At 46.9% G+C, this 26125-nt stretch overlaps 1 protein-coding gene across 4 annotated transcripts in view; it reads left to right on the forward strand.

Moving 5' to 3' along the window:
* Positions 1-26125, forward strand: part of KIAA0232 (KIAA0232 ortholog) — an 813590-nt gene that overhangs the window by 293003 nt on the left and 494462 nt on the right. For all 4 annotated transcript variants that reach the window (XM_069631995.1, XM_069631994.1, XM_069631997.1 and 1 more), the window contains one exon: positions 20095-20170. In XM_069631995.1, coding sequence (XP_069488096.1) covers positions 20095-20170 — 76 coding nt within the window. The remainder of the gene's footprint in view (positions 1-20094; positions 20171-26125) is intronic.

Below are 26125 nucleotides of genomic sequence, written 5' to 3' on the forward strand. Positions count from 1 at the left end.
GTCCAAATAGGGATACACATGGATACCCTGGAGACATAAGCTGCAATCACCAACATCATCTTCGTGAAGACACGCGGCGCCGAAGTGAGGCCAAAAGGAAGCACCCGAAACTGGAAGTGCTCCTCTCCCAGAGAGAAACGGAGGTATCTCCTGTGTGGATTCCAAATCAGGATATGCATGTACGCATCCTGAAGATCCACCACGCTGAGCCAATCGCTCGTCTGCAAAGAGGAGCGAATCTGGCCGGGCGTGATCATCTTGAATTTCTCTTTGGGTAGGAAAAGATTGAACTGGGAAAGGTCTAGGATGGTGCGCAGGCCAGCCTGGTTGGGTTTGGGCACCGTAAACAGCCGGGAGTAGAAGCCCTCCCCTCGCTCCCCAAGGGGAACGGGTTCCACAGCTCTGAGAAGCAGAAGTTTCTGAACCTCGGCCTTGAAGGAGGGTTGAGGGGTGGGGTAGAGGGTAAAGGTAAGCGGAAGCCCGCTCGAGCGACTGACAAGACCCATCTGTCTTCTGTGATGGTCTGCCACGCCTCCCAATGAGACGCAATGCTCCTCCCACCGGGGTCTCGTGCGAGCGCGGAAAATCCTCATTTGGCAGGTTTATCGGTGGCGGTGCCACCTGAACCTGATGAGCGGGAGAAATACCGCGTACGCTGTTGTCTACGGCGGTTATGCCCCGCAGGAGTATCCACTCTGCGAGATTTGCGGTTGAGGAAGCCCCTAAAACCAGAGGAAGGTCGACCTTGCGACAACGGCCTTTGAGCCTTGAAGGGAGCTTAAACCAGAAGAGACAATGATTTAGCCGTTTGAGTGCTGGCTTTGGTTTTGGTGAGCTCTACCTCAGTAGAAGAGTGAAAAAGCTCCTTACCATCAAATGGAAGGTCCAGAACCTTGTCTTGCACCTCCTTGGAGAACTTAGTGGCATGCAGCCACGCTTGCCGCGAGGTATCGACCCCAAGCATCAGACCCCGAGCCGAGGTGTCTACGTGATGAGCCGTAGCTCTTGGGCCAATACCCTGGCATCGGAAAGGCCTCCTCTGAAATCCTCCCAACTTCTCGACCGGAATGTGCTCCTCAAACTCCGACAGACCTCTCCACATCCGCATGTTGGCTCCCGCCAAAATCAATTCTTCATTGGCCTGCCTGAGCTGTAAGGCCGAATTGGCAAAGATATTCCTCCCTAGGGAGTCCAGGAGCTTGTCCTCCTTTCCCAAGATCTGAGTAGCTGTCGCGGAGGAGGATGCTGCAGGCCTGGATTGCAACGTAGCCGCAGCCACCACTGTGGAGGAGGGAGGCGGCCAAGACGACAAGGCCACTTCTTCCGAAGAATGCAGCCTGTACCTCGCGTCAGTCTTTTTATTGACAAAAAGTCCAGTGTGTGGCTTTTCCCAAACTCTACGGACCTCGGCCAAAACGTCCTTCTGCAAGAACAGGCCGGTACGCTCCAAAGTAGACAAGGTGAACGCCCCAGAAAGCACGCCCTCGGGTGCCTCGGGCACCGGAACATCTAAGAAACTCGTCCTGTCCAGCACCCGGTCATGGAAAGCTCTGATAGAGCGGGTAACTGCGGCACGTGAGGAAGTGAGCCCGGGGTCCCCGTCGATGGGACAGGGTGTCTTAATTTTAGCCTTAACGTAAGGAACCTCGGCAGAGCCGGTACTATGAGGCCTGGAATGTTTCTGCGACATACCAACCGCCAACTGAGCCTTCGAAGGAAGGGCCTTGGCACTGCCGGTAAAAGAAGAAACTTTCTTCTTTGCCCCCTCAACAGATCTGGTGTCACCACAAGAGCGGGAACGGTGCGCTGTCACCGACAGGGCCTTGCCCGGCCCCTCAGAACTGTTGGTATCCTTAGCCTCTGTACGAGGGACGTTGGACCTAGGCCCGGTAGAAGCCTTATCGGCACGGGCCTCGAACCTCCGTTCAGTAACCTCAAGCCCAGCCAGGACCTCGGGGGCGCACCCCGGTTTTGTTTTTGAGGGAAGCCGAAAGAGCTGCCTCAGAGCAAGCTCCAGTACCCCACAACTCAGTAGAACTGGGTCAACAAACAGCCCCCACAGGAGGGGCCTCGGAGCGTACTCCGGTGTTCACAGGCCCCTTACGGAGACCCTCAGAGAAAACTCTGGTAGAATTATTAGGCCCAACAGGCACCTCAGGGCGAACTCCGGGAACAGAGCGATCAACGCCCCTCCCGGCTCGAGAGAACCCGGAAAGGTATCCCCCGGCCGGGGTGCTCTGAAAAGTAAAGAACTTACTGGGCGTTTTTTCTTCTCGTCGTTGAACGCCTGAAAATGCAAAGGAGGAGTCCGTCCGAACACCACCTCCCACCGCTCTAACTGACGTTGAAGTGCCCGGACCGAAAGGGAGTCACAGTAAAAACAGGAGGCCCAACGGTGTTCCGGACCCAAACACTCTAAACAAAGAGGATGGGGATCCGACCTCGCGAAGCGACGGTGACACGAACAGTCTGGAAAATCTAGTTTAAAAGACATAGACAGACTAGTAAACAAACACGAGCGAGAGCCAGAGATGGAAAACAAGGAAGAAAATCTTCCGAGGATGCAAGTGTGTCCGGCCCCGATCGTGCGGAGAAAAGAATTGATGGGTGATGCGCAGGGCGGAGCCAAGGTGGGTGGGGTTACGGCAGAGTGCCGGGCCCCGCGCAGGAAAGAGAGGAGGGACACATTTTTGAAAAATTGGATGCTTTTTACAAAGTGTTCCGGTCCCGTCCCACAGGACAGAGAGATGTCCCATAAGTATGAAGGAAAGGGGACGGGACGTAGGAGTAAACCTTTCTCTTAGATTTTTAGCCATTTTTGTTTTGGATAACCTGTTAGTGATAGGCATATTGCAACACCTGTCTAGATCACTCAGGTCCCTAATCAGTTTAACCAAGGTTGGAGCAGGTATAGTTTCCTTAGTCAAATCAATATTGGTAGCTCCAGGAGTCTCCGTTGGGTTCAACTCAGCAGCATCCCTCAGATTGTTACTGTGTGTGGGGGCGGCAGCTGGGGTGTAGGCCGCAATAATTTCAACGGAGTGGTCCGTAATCTCAATAACCTCGCTAGTGGAAATAAAGGACCTCCTTTGGTATGGGCCAAACACGGCTCAAAGCGATGCTTAAGGCCGAACTGGTCAAGTTTGCCATTCACTTGTGGACTTAAGTTCATTCCATATGTTGTCGTACAAGGCAATGAAGGAACTCTGGACCACATTTAAAGCTGAAACGGTCAGCTTAATCAATTGAATTCTTTCATCCACATCCCGGAGAGTGTGATGCATCGACTGAAGACTCTGATCTAACTCGGACATGACCGTCTGGATCGTTGGTGATAGAATATTTGTCAATGGTGTTAGATAACTCTGATGGCGAGTCCAAGTTAGATGCGCATGTTTGTTGGATAACTCTGCCAAATGGGCCAACAGATCCATTGTGCGTAATGTCTGAATGATGGTCATTTTCTAGGGCTAAATCAGCAAATTCTATAATACTGAGATCCATGAGTTCCTTTGGGCCAGGAGCAGCGTTTTGTGCAATCATTGCTGAGTGGTCCAACATAGCAATGCCTTTTACAGGAACCACTGATTACACTTCTTTGCTAGAACCCAAAGATTTAACACAATAGTGATCCATAAGTCGCAGACCAGCAATTGGGAGAAAAGCTGAGTGTGAATGCAGAGTTTTCTAATCAGCATATTTTTTTCTTATCAGTTTGCAAAGCCCCTGAACTTTTAGCCCATTTCTTGTTTTTAACAGCAGATCCAGCGTCTACATCGGCTGCAATCTGCGGGTCAGTGGAAATCGAAGAAAAACTTTGAATGCCTCTCTGGTCAAGGGCTGGCAAGCAGGGATTGCATTCTTAGCTGAGAATAGCTGAAAGAGTAGTGGATTTAATATACTACACAGGATTAAAAAGCGTCATATTACTGCAACTTGCAATGCAGTTTGGAGTTTTTAGTTCCTGAAAATCATTCTCAACTGGCTGACTCCTTAGACCCGACCTCATGTTAGCAGTAGAAGTTAGTCGCTAGTTGTGAGATGAGTGACCTGAGCACAGCTTGTAAGGCTCCTGGTGAGTATGAAAAAGATGAATATAACAAGGAGGCCCTAGATCAAAGGGAGATGCTCCCCGCAGTCTCTAGGGCATTCCCGAGAACAAGTTAGCAACACTCACAAGTACAGTGTTGAGTACCGGCCGAGGAAGTCCTTCCCCCCGGGGCCCGCTGACAGCGGACTGCAGACTGCCACTTAGTGTCCCACTTAGCGCTCTGCTTCGTGGGCATTGTAGCAGTTATGGTGAGCGTTGTAGGCGGAGCCCAGTAAACAGAAGGCAGCAAGGAAAGACCGGCAGGTACTTCATGCAGACTGCCACTTAGTGTCCCACTTCGCCAATCAATTTATTTACATCAGTTTCTTTGATTTCAAGCTCTTTTGACCTTATGTGCACAGAAAGAGTGTCCTCACATTTCCCAATGTTGAGGAATGAGAAAGGGTGGGGTAGTTTGTGCAAAAAGGTGAGTTGGATGCAATACATAGCCTAAATAGATGATCTAGGGCGAAGGAGCCATGATAAAAAAAAACAGGGTCAGGGGAGGATACTGGCCACTCATTGACTGGCAGCAGCTTCAATCATTCACCCATCCATCATCATCATCACCACATAATCGGATATTCTGGCATGAACTGTGTACACTGATGAGGAGGAGAGGACAACGATAGTGAAGTCTGTCTTCCGCTACAGCCCATAGTAGCTCAGATGCACACACATTGGGACACTGGACCACCGCTGACTCAATGTTTGCATATGGGGAAGGATCAGGCAAAGAGACACACTGGTGACTGTTATTAGGGAAATACTGCATTGAAGAGCATCTCCTGAATTAAATGGCTGGAGCATGTAGAGCATGCTTGTGAGGTGCTACTTCCTGCACTATGCAGGGGAAACGGAGTGTAGGGGGTTCAGAGAGAGGGAGTAGTAAGTGAGGGAGAGGAGTTTGGTGAGAGTGGTAAACTGCATGTCCGTGAATTGCTGGGCGAGACTGATGTTGCCTATGGAGAAATGTGCAGATTGAGGTATAGAGAAAGGTAGAGGGGTGGTCTAGTGCCGGGGACGCAGGAGTTGAGGTACATGGGTAAAGACTTGTGCATGGTAGATTTGAGTGGATTGCAGAAGGGAGTGAGTGAAAAAGGTGAATGGGCAGAGTGGGCTAGGTAAGAGTAGTGAGGGTAAAGAGATGCAGGGGACACTGAGGTCACACGCGAAAGGTGGATGTGGGGTACTTTTCATGCAAAGGCAGAGTTATGGGAGAGATTGTTAGTGGATGAGCAAGTGGTGCGTTGGAGGAGAGGTGGATTGAGAGAGAGTGGTACAGTGTGCCATCCCTGTGAGTAATTTTTTCGGAGGCATAGATGTAGTCCAGTTGGAGAGAGAGGTGAATAGAGAGTTCTATAGTTTGAGCTGCATACATGGAGAGTGGGAAATGTGGAGAGAGGGGGGTATGAGTCAAAGTACATGGGAAGACAATGGTGCAAGTGAGCTGCAGAAAGAGGGCTGTAGGTTGAGTCGTAGTGGAAATGAGGTGCGTGGGCAGATGGATGAGGAGCATGGTGGTGTAGATGAAGAGTAGTGTGAGTGATCAAATGATAGTGGCGTGAAGGGAGAAGAGGGATTGTAGCAGGAATGTGGCATAGGGAGGTAGCGAAGTGAGAACGGGGCAGATGGAGAGAATTTGAGTGTACTTCAGTGGGGATAGAGACATTGTGCTACAGATGTGCACATCAAAAGAGAAATGCAGAATAGTGAAGCATGTGTGGAGATAATAGGATAAAGCAAGAGTGGTGAATGGAAAGAGATGGGTGCAGTGGGAAAGATGAATACATGAGATTTTTGCAATAGAAGGCGATAGGGGAGGGGGATAATGAGATCCACAAACGGGCTGGCCTTTTCTACGAGGCAGAAAATACTTAAACTGAAAAACTATCGTATATTGTAAAGCAACCAATACGAAAGACAGAACTGTCTTTTCTTTAACTCTCCAAACCCATGTCTGTGAGAGAGAAAATATCTGCTCACAAGTTTGGTGCAGAAAAGAGGGATTGTAGTCACCGCCTCTTTGTACGACTCGATTGCGACCCTGTTAGGCAAAGTTTGTATGTAGTACCCTCTGGGAATAGTACAAACAACTCTGACTACAGGTATAGGAAACCCAACCTTTGGTATAAGCTTGTACTACAGTTTTGGTAGCGTGTTGAGCAGCCAGGCTTATCTCTAGAGGCGTCAGTGTGGCTGTAGTGGAGTTAGACAGAGATTTACAGTTACAAGTATTCATATAAACTCTTACTCAAGATTTCCTGAATAAACAACTATTCATTTATTTATCAGTTAGAATAAGCCTCCTTCAGAAGGGAGCAATAATGCAGTAACACTCAAATACACTTAATGAAATACACACTCTTTACGATCTCTAAATCAGTAGATACCCTTTTGGGATGGCCCACAGACACTACCCACACCCTCAGGTGACTTCAATTGCTAGGGTGCTGGGGGCATTAATATATCGCTGTTGCATTTAGAATCATGTAGTAATAAGTCAAAGGAAAAGATTTAGAACAAACCAGAGACCACAAATATTCTTTAGCAGGCAAATACTTCCAGATCCCCCCCCCAAATAAGAGTCATTCAGTGAAAGAGGCTAAACCAAAGTCATTAGTCTATATGAGCTGAGCACTTCTTTGCAGGTAAGTAGAAAGTCTTTGCACATTGTTTAGAAGTCTTTGAAGAAAAGAAGAATCAAATGTAGGGCCACAAGCTGATTACACTTTAGTAGAAGATGCAATCAACTCTACAGTAAGAGGTAAGTTCTCCCAGACTTGTACAGTAACTTTGTATTGAAGAAAAAGTGCAGCAGATGACTTCTGTTCTTGTGCAGCTCTGCAGATCTCACTGTTCCTTGGCCTCAAATGTGGGGACAAGAGGGAGGACTTCTGTGGACTCCTGCACTGCAGTGGAACGGTCACCGCTCACAACCGGCAAACTTCAATTCAGTGGCTGTTCAGTGTTTCAGCTCCTCGCGTCTACCGCAAATAGAAACACTACGGTTCCTGGCTGACGAGATGGGCTTTCCTTGCTTCTGGGGTCCTGCACTCTTTTAAGGGTGCTCAGGCTCGGTCAGTACTGATTCCTGGGAGTCCAGAGGATCTTCCTGGAGCTCTAAGCCAGCTTTAAAGCAACACACACAATCTGGTGTTCCTCTCCCTGGCTATACGGTTTCCAGTAGCAACTCTGTGGAAATTCAACCAGCTCCAAGATGGATGTCCAGCTGCCTTACTTTGGAGTTGATTGGTCCCACCAACTCAAAGGGAGAAGTCCTTGCAGTGGCTTCTGTCAATACGAACTTGGAGTTTCAGCACATCAGCAGGGCTTCACCGGGCAAACCAACGGTCCAGGAGTTGGGGCAGGTGTCCTCTTCAACTTCTTCTTCAGTTCCTTTGTCCAGTAGTCGACTCTGCCTTCCAAGCCAAAAGCCTTTGCTTTTTATTCACTTCTCTCCCATTTATTCCAGCCTAGCTGTCAGTCACCAAGCAGGGTGGCTGTCCTTGCCGGACAGTCAGCCGGCCAATCATCAGAGTGCATTTGGGTCTCCTAGGAGATTAAGCACAGGGAGTTTCGGGTACTTCCCTCATTTCTGCCCACCCCAGACACCTTGGAGCCAGAGGCGGGCTTCACTCGTGAATCCCGCCAAAGGCAAAGCGAACAAAGGGACCAAACCTAGTTTGGGGCGCAGAGTAAATCTCAAGAAGGACCTTTCCAGAAAGAAATGGAGAAAAAAGACCGGACCATTTTGACAAAAATTGCACCCTTGGGTGCTTTACTGCAGCTGCTAACGCAGCCCGTGGTAAATGCACACCACGGTAGTTTAAAGTAAACCACTGCCACCAGCCATTCATCGAGCAAAGGATAACATAAAAATGCTAGACAAAGGGGATACTAAGTAACCACTCCAGCACCCTATTGTAAGCTAGCGTGTGCTGGGTCTAGAAAGTTACAAATGTAAGTAAAGTCTATTTCACTTTACTGCTCTGGGAAACAGTAGTTTATCCCAGAGAAGGTATTTAAACCTATGGGAAATCTGAAGGTGCTGTGTGACACAATGTAAAAGATGATGCCTATGGGCATGTGTCGCACTCCACAACCAAAAGAAACAGAGTTCAAAATCACATTAAAATACATGAGAGAGTGAGGAAAAAGGATCTCACTCTTTCCAGGTAAAATGAAAAAAATCACGTCCTCAAACTCCAGCAAAGTTGCTGTGGGTCTCTAAGGTGGAGGGAATTAGCACATTTCTGAGAACTCTCCCTAATATGTGGGTGTGCCTTATAAATGTGAGAGCATCATCAAATAATTTTTCCTAGTTTGATTACATCTAATGGTCAATCTGTTAATGGGACTCGGATGTTAGGTTATTAATGCGGAGCTGATCGATATTTCCTAACAAACTCCATGGCGATCGATGATTCCCCTTTACATGCCAATATAGCGGTTACTCATGGTTTAGTGCAAGAGAGTGGATTGAGATGAGATAAACAAATCCTATGTGTAGTAGCACAGCCATTTTGGTTAACACCCGTTATATCTGATATGTTGTGTTCAAACAAGGCCTTACCTAAGATTTTGTCCAGTGGAGCCCAAAGTGCAAATCAATGTGCTAATGATGACCGCAGGATTGGGTAGTCGGTTGGTCCAAATAACGTGAAATCACGAGCGAAACACTCTGAAATGTTACAACCTAGTCAGTATACTAACAAGAGAGACAAAACAAAAGAAGCCATTAATGGAATTATATTTATGGGGATATTACCGGAAAATTGTTTTGTGACCCTGAAAAAAGCTTCAATCTTGCAGTTGTTCTCAGCTTTAACGACATTGGCTAAAATCTCCTCGACTTGTAAAGGGTTGATTTTCATTGACCACTCTAGAGATGATCTATCTATAGTCTTCATACAATCAAAGATTATTTGTGATAGTATTATGAATGAACAAGAGAACTTTAGAATTCTTGGTTTTGATATTTCTGAATGCCAATGTCCATGTGATCAAGGGCTTGTTCTGTGTGTAGTAGAGACAGTTCCTAATCCTAGGGAAGAAATACAGCTCTTGAAAGGTATGATTCAAACCTTAGAGAAAATTAATAATTGGTCTTTGTAACTGAAGGCATCAACCTGGAAGTGCACACGTGTTCAAGTCTCACATTTAGTTCCTAGAATACCAGGGGCCGTATGCATCTCTTCTCCAATGTTGAATTGGGTAGTAAGCTGCAATCATTCATCATAGTTAACCTACAAGAGACATGGTTGCAGGAGATTTCAGCTATGGATGGATATCATGTAATATGTCAATTGGCAAAGCGAGGCACTGCTGGACGACATTCTGGTGGCCTTTTGATGGGTGTTCGTTTCAGCCCGTCGCTAGATGTAATTGGGTCAAGTGAGATATGCCATGGTATCCCAACTACCCATGTGTGTTTGTTGAGAGCACCTTCCTCAGATTATTTGATTATAAATGTATACTGGCACAACAAAATGGGAACTTGGAAACTATGTTGAAAATGCTGACAAATTATTTGGAGGCTTGGAGAATGACTTTTTTGGGTTGCCATATAATACTAGCTGGCGACCTGAATTCCAATTGTACTAGTCCCGAACTGCTTGGTGACTTGGGGGGAAAAAGGGGACGTGGAGTTCTAATAAACAGGAAAATGGAAGCCGCTGGCTTAAGTGTTTGAACGGTCTAGGGTTGGAGATGTTGAATGATTATTATGCTTCAGCTAAAGTCGAACCAACATGGTCAGAGGGCCTTAAATCGTCAACCATTGATTATATTTTTTAGCAGTTGCTTACTCGCACTGTACTGCATTCACGGTGACATCTGATTGTAGTGATTATACAATGCTAGAAGCTAACTTTAAGATCGAATTAGACTTCGGAAGGGATACTTCTAAGGGTCCTAGAGATCTTGCTTTGAATAAGGCAGGTAACAGGATTACGTGGAACGCTGCTAATGTAAATCTTAGAAATGTGTCCAATCCGCTCTCGAGATCTTGAAGGAAAAAATCCTTGCTGCCGAAACATTTGTGGCGTTTGTTAAAACTCTGATAGACAATGCAGGTATTTTTGTGAATGGTTCAAAATGGGAGAAGGTTAAACGTGAGGGACACCTTCATTTATATAATGCAGAATTGGTTATTCGAAGGGGATTTGTGAGGAGCACAGTAAAGTGTTATAAAACTCTTTCGAGGGGATTGTTTCCTCCGACGTATTCCACATCTGACATTATATGTCATAGATGTGGAATACGTCGGAGGAACATCCCATCGAAAGAACGTTACCAGATATGGTAAGCAACTTGTTCATCAAATTTACCTTGGGAAGAGGCGCTTGCTTTTATTAGGAAAGCTCTGCAGTCCTATAAAAATTGGATTCGGAAAGAATTCCTATGCCAAAGATTACTGGAAGAGCAAGTTAATAGAATTGACACTTCGCAACCAAGTATGCAAACAACGCAGGAATTGAAATGGCAGGGGTAACTCACTTTCGTAATTTCTTCTCAATTAAGAACCACAAGCCTTGTACCTTGATGTCAGCTTATTTAAATGGTACTGCTTTACATTCCGGAGATTTTGTACCAGAAACAGTGCTTTGATCTATTCTGCACCGAAGCTCCTTTTCTGCCCCCTGGACCCAGCAAACTCACCAATTCCTTATTCAGAAGTGATCCCGAACAATGGTCGGAAGTTCTATACTCCTTTATTTCAGAATGTTGTAAGTTTGGGTAAAATGCCTGGCTCTTGGTCCATAGCATATTTAATTCCAATCTATAAAAGGGGAAATCGTTCTTGCCCCCTAAATTAACGCCCGATTGCGATCCAAGATGCCGAAAGCAAGGTTTTTGCATCAATCCTGTTAACACACCTTGAATCATGTATAGCATATTGCCAAATCTTGAGCAAATGGCAAACAGGTTTTTAGGCGCAACGTAGGGACTTCGTTAAATGCACTAGTGATTAAACTGCCTACAGCAATTGTCGTGGGCCGGGTCCAATTTCTGAGTCCATTTTTGTTGTGCCACTCGATCTGGCATTGGCTTTCAATGCGGTTGACCGTAATAAATTATGGTCAAAACTACAAGCGTGGGGTGCACCGTCAGGATTGCTGTGATTGATTGTCGGATTGTATAGTAATACAAAGATACAGGTTCGCCTAAACCATCAGGGATGTATTTTGGCAGTCTGTCTGTTTGAACTATACCTTTCAGATACAGACGATTCCCTGCAGTCTTCAGATTTTGTGTCACCTAAATTGGGCAATTTAAGGATAAGATCTCTGGTTTATGCTGATGATTTCTTGCTTTTTGACTGCACTGTGGGTTGCCTTCAGCGATTTGATTAACTTGTGTGTGAATTACATCGAGGATCATTCCCTGAGAGTCAACGCTGAAGGCAGTGCAGTTCTCTGACTTATTTGGGATTTCTGATAAATGTTCGCCCTAGTTTTGGGAATCAAAAATTGTGCGTCAAGTACCGAGTCTTTACTCTCTCTTCCCAGTTGACGAACATTGATAACAAATTCTGCACATTTTCCATTAAACCGGCCATCTGGTACTATGAAGCCAAATTTATACCCACATTTCTGTATGAGATTGAAACGTACCCACCAGAGGTAATCAACTCCGACCTAGCTACACTTAAAAGTAGGTGTAGGGCGGCTGAGAGAAAATGGAGGGATTCCTGCTAATCTTCTGACAAACTGGCCTGTCGCCTTCTCCAAAGGCAATACCGTCTCTTTGTCCGTACCAAGAAGAGAGTCCACATTCAAGCCCGTGTCTCTGCGGCATCTAACAGCTCGGCCTAACTCTTTAAAATTTGTAAGGAGCTGGCCAACCCTGCTGCAGTCTCTACCCCTCCCCTTGCCTCACAAGCTCTTTGCAATGCCCTGGCCTCACACTTTATCTCAAAAACCCAGGACATCCTGTCCACACTCTCCTCCACCCCCTCTGTCGGTACTCACTGACTCTCCTCCAGCCACCCCCCCCCACCCTCCTTCTCTTCCTTTCCTCTCTTCTCCCCTGATGAGGTCGCTAGACAAGTCCGATCTATGAAAGCCTCGTCAAAACAGGTTCATCCCTGTTCCTCTAAAACTCTCAAGGACCACGTTGATACCCTCACTCCGGCCCTTGCCGACTTCTGCAACCACTCCTTTGCCTCAGGATCCTTCCCCTCCCCCACTTAAGCGCTCCCTTGTGTTTTATTTTTAAAATTAGTTTATTGGCATTTTGTTATAACTGCAAACACAGCACCTCCTCCGGGTGCTAACTGTAGTATTAATAAACAGGTTTTCATACTTTTGCAGCAACATGACAAACAGTAACTTCAAAGAACAATTAACAGTAACTGTCTCCGGAGTCAATCCGTGTCTAGTTCCACAGGTGACCGATAAGGCGGATACCCATATCGTGGGAAGGGGGGGGGAGAAGAACCAGCCCAGGGGTCATTATATCTCACGATGGACCTCTAGGAGCTGGCGCTATTTTCTGCAATGGTCGGATATACTTCCAGTAGATATTCAAGGGGGTTTATCATCAGCGCTCCCTTGTGCATCCTCTCCTCAAGAAACCCACAGCGGATCCCTCTTGTCCGGCCACCTATCGCCCAATTTCCATTACCCCCTTCTTAGGCAAACTCCTTGAAAAGCTGGCCATCTCTCAGCTAAACCTTCATTCTGATTCTGTTGGCTGTCTCTGTGACCATCAGTCTGGCTTCAGATCTGCCAGAAGCACAAAAACTGCTCTTCTGAACATCCGTGAAGATCTGCTTTCCAACCTTGACTCTAGCATTCCCTCTTTTCTCATCCTACTTGATCTCTCCTCTGCCTTCGACTCGGTCAACCATACCATCCTGCTCAACCGTCTCCGGGATAACTTGGTCATCACCGATCAGGCTCTGGCCTGGCTGACCTCTTTCCTCTCTGATCGACCCTCCCAGGTCCAACTTGGGTCCTTCCTATCATCTGTCTTCCTCTCCACATGTGGTGTTCCCCAGGGGTCTAACCTCTCGCCCTGGCTTTTCAACCAATACCTGGCTACTCTCGCCCGCTGTATTGCCATTTTCTACTCAAACTTCCAGTGCTACGCAGACGACACAACTCATTTTCAGGCTGCCCTCGGCCACCTCCTTCACCTCTCTCATCACTGATTGCCTAACTGCCATCCAAGATTGGTGTGCCGCCAACGATCTTTGTTTTAATGCCCGCAAGACAGAGATCCTCCTCATTGGCACACCATCACCTTCCTTTCCCCTCACTCTCTGGCCAGCCTCCCTTGGCCCTCCTCCTGTCCCCACCTGCGAGGCCAAGAACCTTGGTATCACCTTTGATTCCACACTCTCCTTCTCTGCCAACATCGCTGATGTATCAAAAAAGTCAAACCTCCTACTACACCTCCTCAGAGGTATTCTTTCTTTCCTCTCATTCCCCAGAAGCTCATTGTCTCCCAAGCTCTGGTTCTCTCTAAGCTGGACTATTGCAACAGCCTCTTTCTCCAGCATTGGATCTTTCATGGATTCACATGCTTAGAATATTCCCCGTCGTCAGGCTGGGAATCCCCGGTACATTATATAGACCCTTTCCCGTAGGAAAACTTTTTCGACGCTTATGCGTCCTATCCACCTCGTTTTGTATCATGCGTGCCCGTGCCGTCAGGACGCCATGATATAAATACAGGACCCGCCCCTGCGCTCCCTCAGATTTCAACCGTCTTTCAAAGTAGTGGGATCCTCGCGGTTACTGCTAATTGAAGTTAGGTTGTGTTTTCGCTTCGGCGAAGTTACCTTCTGAAGAAAATATGTCCGGAAAAGCTTTATTCCGTCCTTGTGCGACGATGTGGACTCAAAAAAGTCTATGAAGGTGATGCCCACATGGATTGTATCTACTGTCTCCACCCGCACCACACGGCGGATACATGCGAGATATGCCAGGGTTTCTCCCAAAAAACCCTTAAAGACCGAAAAAGGAGGTTGGTCGACTGGCTTAACGACAGAGCGGGTGCCTATCCGGCATCAGAAGTTGACTCCACGGCCTCCAGGAGCAAGTCGGAACCTCCCTCGAAGAAGGTGAGGCCTGTCGAAAAATGCCCTGCGGACAAGCATGCGGGGAAGCATGCTGGGTCTTCCTCATCACTCAAAAAGTCCTCCTCCTCTTCATCCTCTAAGACGGAGAGGCAAGCGGCATCAAAATCCTCCTCAGGGGACCGTCCTAGGTCTTCCGTGAGTCGAGACGCTTCAGCAGGGAAGTCGGCAACGAAATCGGCTACGAAGTCTAAAGGCTCGGTGCCGGCGACTGGCTCGTCGACCCCGGGATCGCTGACGATGCCGATTACTATTCAGGCAGCAGCGGTGGGGATTCCTTCGTCGACGGGGACTCAATTTATGGCCTGGCAGCCAGAGGTTTGTGAACCGGCCCCCCCTGAGGTCCTGCTGCAAGACACGGCCTTGCCGGGGTCGTCGGTGGAAAGGGAAGGTGAAATGGTTATGCAGCCGTCGGACTTGGGCCTACAGCCTTCCAATACGTCGACGACGAGTGCGAGTGGGGGTGTGGTCCCTCTATCCTCGATGTTGCTGACCCCCCCCAGACGGTTTTGTCTCTGGATGTGCTTAATACACTTCAGAAACTCCTGCAGCGTCTGGATACGCAGATCCCTCAGCCTGGCACTTCATCGTCGATATTTTCTGCACCTTCCGTCGACGAACAAGCTCAAGCAGCTCGCACGACGACCAAAAGCCCTTCGGCCTCCCAGGTGGTGAAGGACCGTCCTCGAGCGCAGGAGGAGGGTGAGCTATCGGAGTCCGATTCTATACGAGGTGACTCAGGGTCACCGTCGAGAGACCCAACATGGAATTCGGATGTAGAGGTAGAGTCTACGAGGAGCCAGGCACAACCATCTCCGCCGGATGATGTGGGAGCCTTCCATGCAATGATGGGGAAAGCGTGTTCCGAATTCGGCTTAATTCCTGAGGAGCAAAAGAAAGATTGTTTTCTTTTTGATCACATGGGTCAAAGGAGGAAATCGGTATTTGCCATCCCAATCCTGGACCACGTATGGCAAGAAGGCCTCAAGACGATGCGTCATCCGTTCTCGGAACCGGCTATTAAGGGGCGAGTTGAGAAAAAGTTTAAAGCTCCGGAGTCCACTCCAAAATGTCTAACATCACAGCCACTGTCAGACTCGGTGGTATCGGCGGCAGCGGCTAGGAAGGCCAGAGTACAGCAAAAATGTTCAACCCCTCCAGAAAGTGAGGCAAGGAGACAGGACGCCTTCGGGAAAAAGGTGCTCTCAGTCGGCGCCACGACGGTAAGAGCAGCCAACTCCTTGGCGATTGTATCGCGTTACGATAGGGAGATGTGGCATAAAATAGCCCCTATCCTAGAACACCTGCCGGAAGAACATCGCAAAGCAGCCATGTTACTAGTACGGGATGGTGAGGAGGCCTCGAACCATGCAATTAATATTGCGGTGGACCTAGCAGAGTCGGGGTTCAAACAAATCAATCATGGTGTAGTACTTCGTCGACAAGCGTGGCTCAAATGTACTACGTTTGGACCTGAAGTCCAGTACAAAGTTCTAGACATGCCATGTGAAGGAGAACATCTGTTTGGAGACAAGGTTGATGAAGCCTTGAAGGGGATGAAGGAAGACACGGATACCGCTAGGTCTCTTGGCGCCCTCCAGACAGGTAGAAGTTTTCGCTCCTTTCGCCCCTCCAGGGGCGCCTCCGGAAACTCCCGCTTTGGAGCCTCTAGGGACCGTGGATTTAACAGGCCCTCATACTCTTCACAAGGCTACAGACGGGCATCCCAGTCGGCACGTAGAGGCAGAGATTATCAAGCCTCCAGACGAGGCTCGGGTCCCTCGTCGACTAAGGACAAGCAAACCAGCAACCAATGACAGCCTTCGGAACGTCCTGGGGGGGTCGAGTCTCATCATATCGACCAATGGGAATGCATCACCACAGATCGATGGGTTCTGGACACGGTTCGCATGGGCCATGCGCTGCAATTCAAAAACAAGCCTCCAAGTCTTCTGCCAGTGTTTTCGGCCCAGCCCCACCTTCGAGTTCTAAGACAAGAGGTGGCGCTTATGCTACAAAAAGGAGCGGTAGAACGGGTTCCTGTGGCACAGGAAGGACGAGGGGTTTATTCCCGGTTCTTCGTCGTCAAGAAGCCAAATGGAAAATGGAGGCCCATTCTCGACCTGAGGGTACTCAACAAAGGGCTAAAGAGCTCAAAATTCAAAATGCTAAAGCTCCAGGAGGTTATCAGGTCAGTGCAACCCATGGATTATCTGTCGTCGCTAGATCTTCAGGACGCATATTTTCATATCCCAATACGTCCACGACACAGGAGATATTTAAGGTTCGTCGTCGGGCAAAAGCATTTTCAGTTCAAGGTCCTCCCGTCCGGTCTCAAGTCCTCCCCCAAGACGTTCACCAAGTGCTTGGCCCCCACAGCGGCCCATTTAAGGAAGGACGGTCACCATGTCTATCCATATTTAGACGACTGGCTGGTCAGAGGCTCGTCCATGGAACAAACACGAAACAGTCTGGGGGCCACGATGTCCCTTTTACAGGAACTGGGCTTCGCGATAAACTTCAGCAAGTCCTCTGTAGAGCCCTCGAGGACCTTGGTCTTTCTAGGAGCGGAGTTTCATACGCACACAGGCCTTGTAAGACCATCCAGCGAAAGAACACAGAAGCTACAAAGCAAGGCGTCGGAATGGAAATGCGGTACCAGGGTGTCGGTGCGCAAATACATGTCCCTGCTAGGGACCATGTCGTCCTGCATTCCGTTGATAAACAACTGCCACCTGTTTGAGACCTTGCCAGGAATTTCTAGCGGACCGTTGGATGCAGAGCCGAGGTCACTGGTCCGACAGACTGGTCATCGACGAACAACTGGTACAAGCACTCCGCTGGTGGAGAGTTTCGACTCATCTAACGAAAGGAATGCCTCTGGTGGAACCGGAGTTCCAGAAGACGGTGGCGGTGACGGATGCATCGCTGAGCGGATGGGGAGCTCATCTGGCGACGTTACAAGTACAAGGCCGGTGGTCGTTACAAGAGTCCTCCCTGCATATCAACCTGCTAGAACTGAGAGCAGTGCGGTGGGCTCTAAAATCTTTTCTTCCTCAACTGAGAGACTCTGTGGTGCGTGTCATGACGGACAACACGACTACAATGTTTTACTTAAGGAAACAAGGAGGAACACGTTCCAGGTCCCTGTCGACGGAGGCACAGAAAATCTGGCATTGGGCCCTGCAACACAACATGCTAATCTTGGCGTTCCACCTACCAGGCGTGAGAAATGTGGAGGCGGATGCCCTCAGCAGGGAAATGAACGACGTTCACGAATGGGTGCTGAACGACCAGCAACTACAACATGCATTCAAGAAGTGGGGACATCCTTCCATCGATCTGTTCGCGACGAAGGACAACAGAAAATGCCCGCAGTATGCAAGCAGATGGCCTCAGCAGGGCTCACTGGGAGATGCGTTCTCCTTCCCATGGACGAACAAATTCCTATACGCATTCCCTCCTTTTCCTCTTATCCGGAGGACGTTGCAATGGATCCTCAAGTACCCATGTCGGGTGATTTTGGTAGCCCCCATTGGGCCAGACAAGTGTGGTTCTCAGACCTGCTGCACTTGGCTGCGGCGGAGCCAATGAGGTTCAGGAAGATCCCCAACCTTCTGTCTCGACAGGAGGGTATCGTCTGGCATCACGACCCGGACAGCCTCAAGTTGACGGCCTGGCTCCTGACTTCGCCGAATTTGGCCAGCTAACGATTCCGGAGGAGTGTCGTATTCTGCAAGCGGCAAGAGCACCTTCCACAAACACTTCATACTCGTACAAATGGAGGAGTTTCTGTCAGTGGTGTGGGGATCAACCAGGTTTGGATCCGCAGTCGATTATGCCGGAACAGCTCCTTCCATACTTGCTGTTCTTAGCTCAAAAGGGCTTATCGGTGTCGTCGATAAAAGTACACCTGGCCGCCATCTCCAGGTTTACACGTCAACGACATTCCGCACCATTATTCAGCGACCGCCTGATTAAGCACTTCCTTAAAGGGTTGTTCAGGAGTTTCCCTCCCGAGAAGAGATTTCCTCCGGTATGGAGCCTCAATCTGGTGTTAGCGTCTCTTATGAAACCTCCTTTTGAACCAATGTCATCGTCGTCTCTAAAGTTTTTGTCCTGGAAATTGGCCTTCCTGGTGGCCATCACTTCAGCCCGACGTATTTCGGAAATCCAAGCTCTAATGGTAGACCCACCATACTTAAGATTTTTTAAGAACAAGGTGGTCCTTGCCACTAACCCACAGTTCATACCGAAGGCGCCTTCAGTGTTCCATAAACATTCCTCTATTGTCTTACCTACGTTTTTTCCAGAGCCATGCTCGGGAGCGGAGCGCACGTTACACACATTAGACGTGAAGAGGGCTCTCAAGTTTTATCTTCATCGCACGCAACCTTTCAGGGAAACGAGGCAATTGTTCGTGGCCTATGGTCTGATCATCAGTGAGGTGAAGCTGATGCCTCTCTAAGCACAGTGAGAGGGAGACCACGTCTGGTTGCCCCCAGCTTCACCTCACTGATGATCCCCAACAAGGGTGAAACACGTGTATGGGGTTGCTGGTGGTACTCTCGTTCAGGTTGGAATTGCCATTGCATTTCGGTGCTGGACTGCCCCTGGGCAGGACAAAGACTGATATGCAAATGGATATTTCCCATCTGTGAAAGGCACAGTGAGTAAAAGCAGTGGCTGCAAACTCTCAAGTGGTTAATAACCACTGAACAGGTTATCAGGCCTTGTTCTGTCGAGAGAGGGGCGCCCGCTACCTTTGCAAAACTATCTTCCATCTTTAGTAGCAATATTCTGGAGAAGAAAGTTGAGGTTGCCAGTAGTTCTTATAAGATATGATTTGGTAATTATATCCATAAAAGCAAGAACTAATTGGCAAATTCTTTATTTTTCAAGTTCCTGTGACCCACCATGGGATCCTTTTTTGTTGATTTAAACTAAATCTTGTAGAATTATAATTGCACTTGGAAGATCTCGATTGCAGAAAGATGTATGGTTACCTTAGCATAATTTAATGCACAATTGAAGATCTGGTGCACACTCCTGTGCGGGTGAAACTATATAATTGTTTAACTATGATTGAATAAAAACAATTGATGCCTTGCACTCCTATCCTTCCATGAGCAATTTATACACTGACTACAAAAAGCAGGGTACCCCGTTTTTAAGTATATTTCCTGACCGAGTCACAAGAGCTATAGTCCTACGATTTAATTGGAATTTAATACTAACAAGACTGATCCTAGAAAGGTATGGTCAGATCTCAAAAGAAAATGTGTAGATTCTATTGTGAAGAAGGCCCTTGAAAAACCCTTAGACACTGCTTGATTTTTACCATCAAATCAATTTACTGTTAATGAACACCTTTGGAACACGTGTCTAGCGGGGAGAAGTTATTTTTGGACCTTGCAGGAAATCCCTACCTAACTGTCTAGTGGCCTTATTGTTGATGGATATAACCTGTGATGAATTCTTGCACTGATTTGTGATATGGTAAATTCCAAGAAATAATTTTTAACAAATAATATTGATTGATTTTATATGTTTCTTTTAGCTGTATTGCGAGATGACATTTTTACTATTGTTAGGATCTGATTCTAAATGAAGTAATTTTATAATATGTACTGTATTCAATGTTGAATATCTTTTAAACAATAATTAAGAAAAAACAGGGGCTGCAAAATGACTGAAAACACAGGGTGGCGCAAGAGTAACACACTTGTAGTTTCAGAAAAAGCAGGGAAAAAAGTGACTGCAATGCATCAACAAGTAATACCTTATCCATTCAATGTTACTTTTTTAATGATCTAACTTATTTCTCAAAAAGGCAAAAGTTACGTATTCACTTACAGGTTAATTATTGTTCTTTAATATCCTTTTAAATTTTAATAAATATTTATCTCCACAGACGAGAAGATGGGCAAAAGGTTTGATGGATCTATGTCTCCTGAAACCTCTCCTCCCATGAAAAATCAGGTTGAAATGTAAGTGATTTTGTGGTTAGCATATCTGTTTTAGTTCTGAATTAAGGCATGCAGATTAGTTTGGTGCGCTTGACTACAAATAGTCTTTGTGGTATTCTCTTCAAGAATTCTTATTGGATTTGGGTACTGTTTGTACTATAATAACATCGTGTCACTTGCAGCTGAAAGAGTAACAAATGGTCTTTAGTTTTCTTACTTACTATTGAACATCACGTATAGATAGTGTAGGCCCTCCTATACCATGGATTTCTACCAGAAAATGCTTTTGCCTTCGTTTAATTTTAACACTTGGTTTGTTGCCCGTTTTAACTGCAGTGATAATTTGATGCCATTACTCATGTGTCACCTTTATTTGCTACCTCATGTAGTAGCTGTACATCTTTTGTGTTATTGTTTACCTTACCTCTGAATTGGTTTAGTGTAAGAGGTAGAGATTGATGCATATTTTTTTAATGGATTGTGTCCTCCCACGTATTCCTCATCTTATGATATTTGTACCCTGCCAGCATCGCTGCTTCGGAAAAAAAATTTGCGGCAGAGGGAGATATGCATGAGGTTGTGGTTTCGATGTCCCTCAACAGGCTCTGTACCATGTCGACGTCACCATCAGTATAAATAGTTTGTGCCATGCCCGTTGGCTTCAGTTCCGTTTTTTCCAATTGTTTCGCTCTCAAGATCGGCGCGCTTCAAAATGTTCTTCTTAAAATGTCATCTTCTTCCACCCCTTCTACTCCCAAGGCGGGGTTTAAAAAGTGTATCAACTGCGGATCGAAGATGTCGATTACAGATCCTCACCGCGTTTGTCTTTGGTGCCTAGGTTCAGACCATCGAACTGGCCACTGTGGCTTTTGTCAGTCGATGACGGAGAAGGCCCTTTGTGAGAGGAAAGGTAAACTGGCGGTGGGGCGGGAAACTTGTAAGGCCTCCTCAAACACCTCGTCAAAGGGGGATTCCCCAAGAAAATAGGAAGATTTTAGAAGGAAGATGATGGAGGCCTTTGTGAATGCGGCCTCGACCCCTTCAAAGAAGCCTCAAAAGAGCCAGACCCCAGTTGCTCCGTCGGACGACGCAGGGAAGTCAGGAACTACTGTGGTAAAACCCAGTAGTATGGTTGAAACTCGTAAAACTCGAGTCGACGTCAAGTCGTTGAAGATTCCTCGAGAATCAAGCGTTTCCCTGACACCGTATAAAAAAACATGTTGACACCGACGGCTTCGACATTGAAGCCAAAAGTGTCTTCGACACCTTTGTTGAAGACCTCATCGGTGTCCTTGAAGACTCCTTCAATACCATTGAAGGTTCCTTCGATTCCTTCGACCCAAAATCGCGAACAGGAAAGGAGATTTACTCCTTTACCTAAATCAGACTTCTTTAAGTCGGTCTACTATTTTTGAAGACTTCTTTAAGTCTGTCTACTATTTTTGAAGAAAGTGGCTCTGAAGAAGAGGTGGTTTCTCCTTTTGGAGTACAATGTGGTACTTGAGAGGTCCCAGAAGAATTAATCGATCTAGAATCGAAAATGAGACCTGTGACACCCTTCACTCTGCTAGTGGCATTGATACGTGACCTGAGCTGGAGTTTGCAAAAGCTGACCCTGCATAACATGCAGATTCAGGGTACAGGAGTTTAATGAATAGAGTGGTGGAATACATGGGCTGGGGTAGAGCCTCACCCACTTTTGATCAGGATGATATAACTGATATACTTGATCAGGGCCCCCAGAAGGATCCAGTTCTCCCCTTCCATAGGGCACTTAAAATAACGGTAGAGAAAAACTGGGAAGTTCCTGATACTATTGCTGCAGTCAAGTAATTTTCCTAAAAAGTATAGAACTTCTAGTTCTGATCCTGATTATGTAAGCAGGCATCCCACTCCAGAAAGTCTGGTTATTCAAGCTGCAACTTCCTCAAGACAGACAGCATATCCATCTAACCCCGCGGATAGAGAGGTTAAGAAGGTGGATGCTTGGGCCCGTAAGGTTTTTACTTCGGGTAGCATGGCTCTCAAGTCAACTAATGTCACCTGTACTCTGGCCAGGTTCACCCATACCATGTGGGACTGCATTTTGGAGGCGGCTGAACATATTCCGGAAGGTGAGGAAAGGGAAGGCTTCCTGAATATCTTCAAAGACGGAAAGGAGGGAATGGGGGAACGTGTCCTGTCTGGACTGAATACTGCTGATAGTATCAGCAGATCCATGGCTGCAAGTACAGTGCTACGCAGATTTGCGTGGTTGAAGTCGGGGTTTGCACCAGATGTGCAGGCCAGACTATTCAACATACCTTTTGATGGCTTGAGGCTGTTTGGTAGTAAATCTGAAAGTCTAGAAAAACTACAGACATCAAAAGCGGCAGGCAAATCTCTTAGCGCCTCCATGCGACAGACTCAGAAACCTAATTACTACGCCTCTTTTGGTAGAGGAAGAGGACAGGACGAGGAAAAAGTGCAAAGCCAGCCTCAGGAATGGCATCTTTACCCTCAGCCACTCCTGCAGCCGCCTCCAAATCACTCTGAAGCCTTATCACGCAAAACCCCAGTGGGAGGCAGAATCCCTCAGCATCTGAAAGAATGGCGGGGCATTACTTCATATGCTTGGGCACTGGAAACAATAGCTCAAGGTTACTGCCTTCCCTTCCTAAAAAGGCCTCAGGACCATCCACCGGGAACCAACTCTGTCAAAATTCCAGATCCGCTCCTGTTGCAGGAAATTTTAACCCTGCTAGAAAAATGTGCTATAGAACAGGTACCTGAAGCGGAGAGGAACAAGGGTTGGTACTTTCTCATTCCAAAGAAGGACTGAGGATTGAGACCCATCTTGGACTTAAGAAAATTGAACAAGTTCCTCATGAAGGACAAGTTCAAGATGCTAACCCTTTCTCAAATTCTTCAGGCTCTCCAACTCCAAGACTGGTTGGTATCATTGGACCTTCAGGATGCTTAATTTCATGTGCCAATCCATCAGAAGCACAGAAAGTAATTGAGGTTCGCGGTTCTCACTTTCAGTTTAGAGTACTGCAATTCGGGCTGATCTGCGCCCCAAGGGTTTTCACCAAATTGATGGCGGTTGTGGCAGCGAGTCTCAGAAGAGGGGGGGGATTCACGTCTACCCCTACCTGGACGATTGGTTGATCAGAGCACGTTCTCCCGAACAAGCTCAGGAACATCTGTCGATCACCTGTCACTTCCTTCACAAACTGGGCTTCTCCCTCAATTTCAAGAAATCTCACATGATGCCATCCCAAAAGCTCCAATTTGTCAGAGCAATTTTGGATACTTCCTTGGGCAAAGCCTCGTCTCCCGAAGTGAGAGCTCTCCACATTCTGCAGATGGTAACAAAGTTCCAGAATGCCCAGCATCTGCCGGCCTTCGGTTTTCTGAGGTTGCTCGGCCTCATGGCATCCTGCATTTTTCTGGTGCCAGAGGCCAGGTTGAGAATGAAATCCCTTCAATGGGCCCTCAGAACTCAATGGTCCCAGTTCTCGGGGAATATGTCGGATCCTCTTCAAGTCCTGAGCGAAGTTGCTCATGATCTGCTATGGTGGGTTTGCAACGACAACATCCTCAAGGGAAAATCTTTTTGGCAAACATATCCGGGGATAACAGTAGTAACTGACAACTCTCTCACGGGGTGGGGAGCCCATACAAACGATCTAACAATCAGCCGTTGTTGGTCTTCATCGGAGTCCAAACTACACATCAACCTATTGGAGCTGAGGGCAATCAGACTAGCGCTGAAAGCCTTGCTACCCTCTGTACAGGGAAAGAATGTCCTGATAATGACGGACAACACGGTGGCCATGTAATACCTCAACAAGAGAGGAGGCGTAGGGTCACTACCACTGTGCAGAGAGGCAATGCAGTTTTGGTTCTGGGCAATACGAGAAGGAATCTCTCTATCTGCAGTTCACCTAGCCGGAGAGCAGAACACGGCGGCTGACGCTCTGAGCAGGCAGAGCACAGAGTTTCCCACGAGTTGGCCAGGCTAGAGATAAGCTCTAAAATATTTGCCAGCATATTGCTGGGAAAATTATTTAAAGGGGCTTTTTCTAGGGATCTAATGTCCCCATTTCAAACGGGATTTCGTAAATCATATGGCACATTGCACAATCTCTCTATATTACAAACGATCATTAGCCATTGCAAGGAAGAAAACTATGGGAACATTTACATGTGCTTTGTCGATTTTTCTAATGCTTTTGATTGTTTCACGTAACCGGCTTTCAGCTAAATTGACTAGTTGGGATATCGATCGCACCCTTTTGTACTTCATTGTAGCACCTAGTACATGGTATTTAGAGCAGGTTCTTGTCGATTGAGCGCAATTGCCGTGGTGATAAGTAATTTATGATTTTATCTGATAAGTATCTCAGCGCTATTTTGTTAACTCATTTAAATACCAGACACACAATTTTGAAAACAATTCGATCTTTCACTGCTAACCAGTGGAGGGATCTTCTAAGGTCCGAGGTGGGGACTGATTTTTTTTTTACCTTGTACACCAGCCTAACCGCTGCATTTTGGGCCACTTGTAATCTTCGTAACTGGCAGTCTGGAATACCTGATAACGATGCATTGTCATAATCTTATCTAATCTTGAGTTGATCAATGTACCTACTACCACTGCTCTATCTCCATTTGCAATAAATGCCAGGATATGTCTCAAAAGGAGCAGTGAATGGAATGCAGACTTCACCTTTACGTCCACCTGTGCTCCACAACTTAAATTATTCGCCCAGACGCAGCCCAAGTCCTTGAATTTTTTCGCTAAATCCAGCGGTGTCCCTAGAAAGCACAGTGACTGTCGGTCCTTCCTATGTTGCAAATGGTATTTGGAAGCAAATGGGTCCACCTTGGTTTTACCAGCATTCAGCAAAAGCTGATTATCGCACATCCAGGCCTGTACCTCTTGTAGACATTTTTCCACCAACTTGAACGTATCCCCTGAATTCTGTATCCTCACGAACACCCGAGTATCGTCCGCATATGAGTGAAACTGTATGCAGTGCTTCCTTAGTATATCCATGAGCAGTTTGATATACAAATTAAAAAGCAGAGGGGATAGTGAGGACCCCTGTGGGACTACACATTTTAATACCAGAGAGTCTGATAGGAAGTCTCCAAGCCGAACTCTTTGTTCTCTTATGGCGAGAAAAGATTCAAACCATTGAAGCGCTTGTTGCGTAACACCTCCTACCTCCCTCAAGCGTTTTAACAAGATCCCGTGGTCTACTGTATCGAAGGCGGTGGACAGGTCTAACATGATCAACAAGGACATGTCCCCATGGTCAGCCGTGTCCAATAGATCATCCCAGATCGTCAGCAATGCTGTCTCTGTCCCAAATCCCGTCCGGAAACCGGATTGTAGCGGGTCCAGGAGATTCTCTTGTTCCACATGTTCCTGTAGCTGGGACGTCACAACTTTCTCCAGAATCTTTGCAGACCATGGCAGTCCTTTATAGTTAATTATCAGATTATATAGGGGGACTACCTCTAAATGTATTCCTTGAACAGCTCAAAGCAACTTCTTTCGAACGCTTGTTCAATCTTGATATTGATCTATTGGAATTGCCCAATTGTCCCATCGTTTTAAATAGGAAGAATATTAATGCTGATTTTGTGACTAATATCCATTATTTAAGCAAGAAGCCTATGTATCGGGTGCCTCGTACTTATCTAACAAACATATCTACTAATATATTGCGATTCATACTGTACCTATGACTTAATTGACTCCCGACACAAAAACATAGTGGGAGATGGAACAAATTGGCTCGATGCTGACTGCTGACTCTGTAATGCTCGTATTGAGACTGCACGCCATTTGCTAACACCATGTCCGATCCTCGGAGTATATTACTATGCTAGCTACAAGGATTTAGTAAATAACATTGCGCCAATTAAGGGCAACCAATTTTGGAATGCCTTATCTAGTGCTAAAAGCATTGTTATGCCAGC

Source organism: Ambystoma mexicanum, chromosome 6q (assembly GCF_040938575.1).
Source record: "Ambystoma mexicanum isolate Mex_15411 chromosome 6q, UKY_AmexF1_1, whole genome shotgun sequence".
NCBI lineage: Eukaryota > Metazoa > Chordata > Amphibia > Caudata > Ambystomatidae > Ambystoma > Ambystoma mexicanum.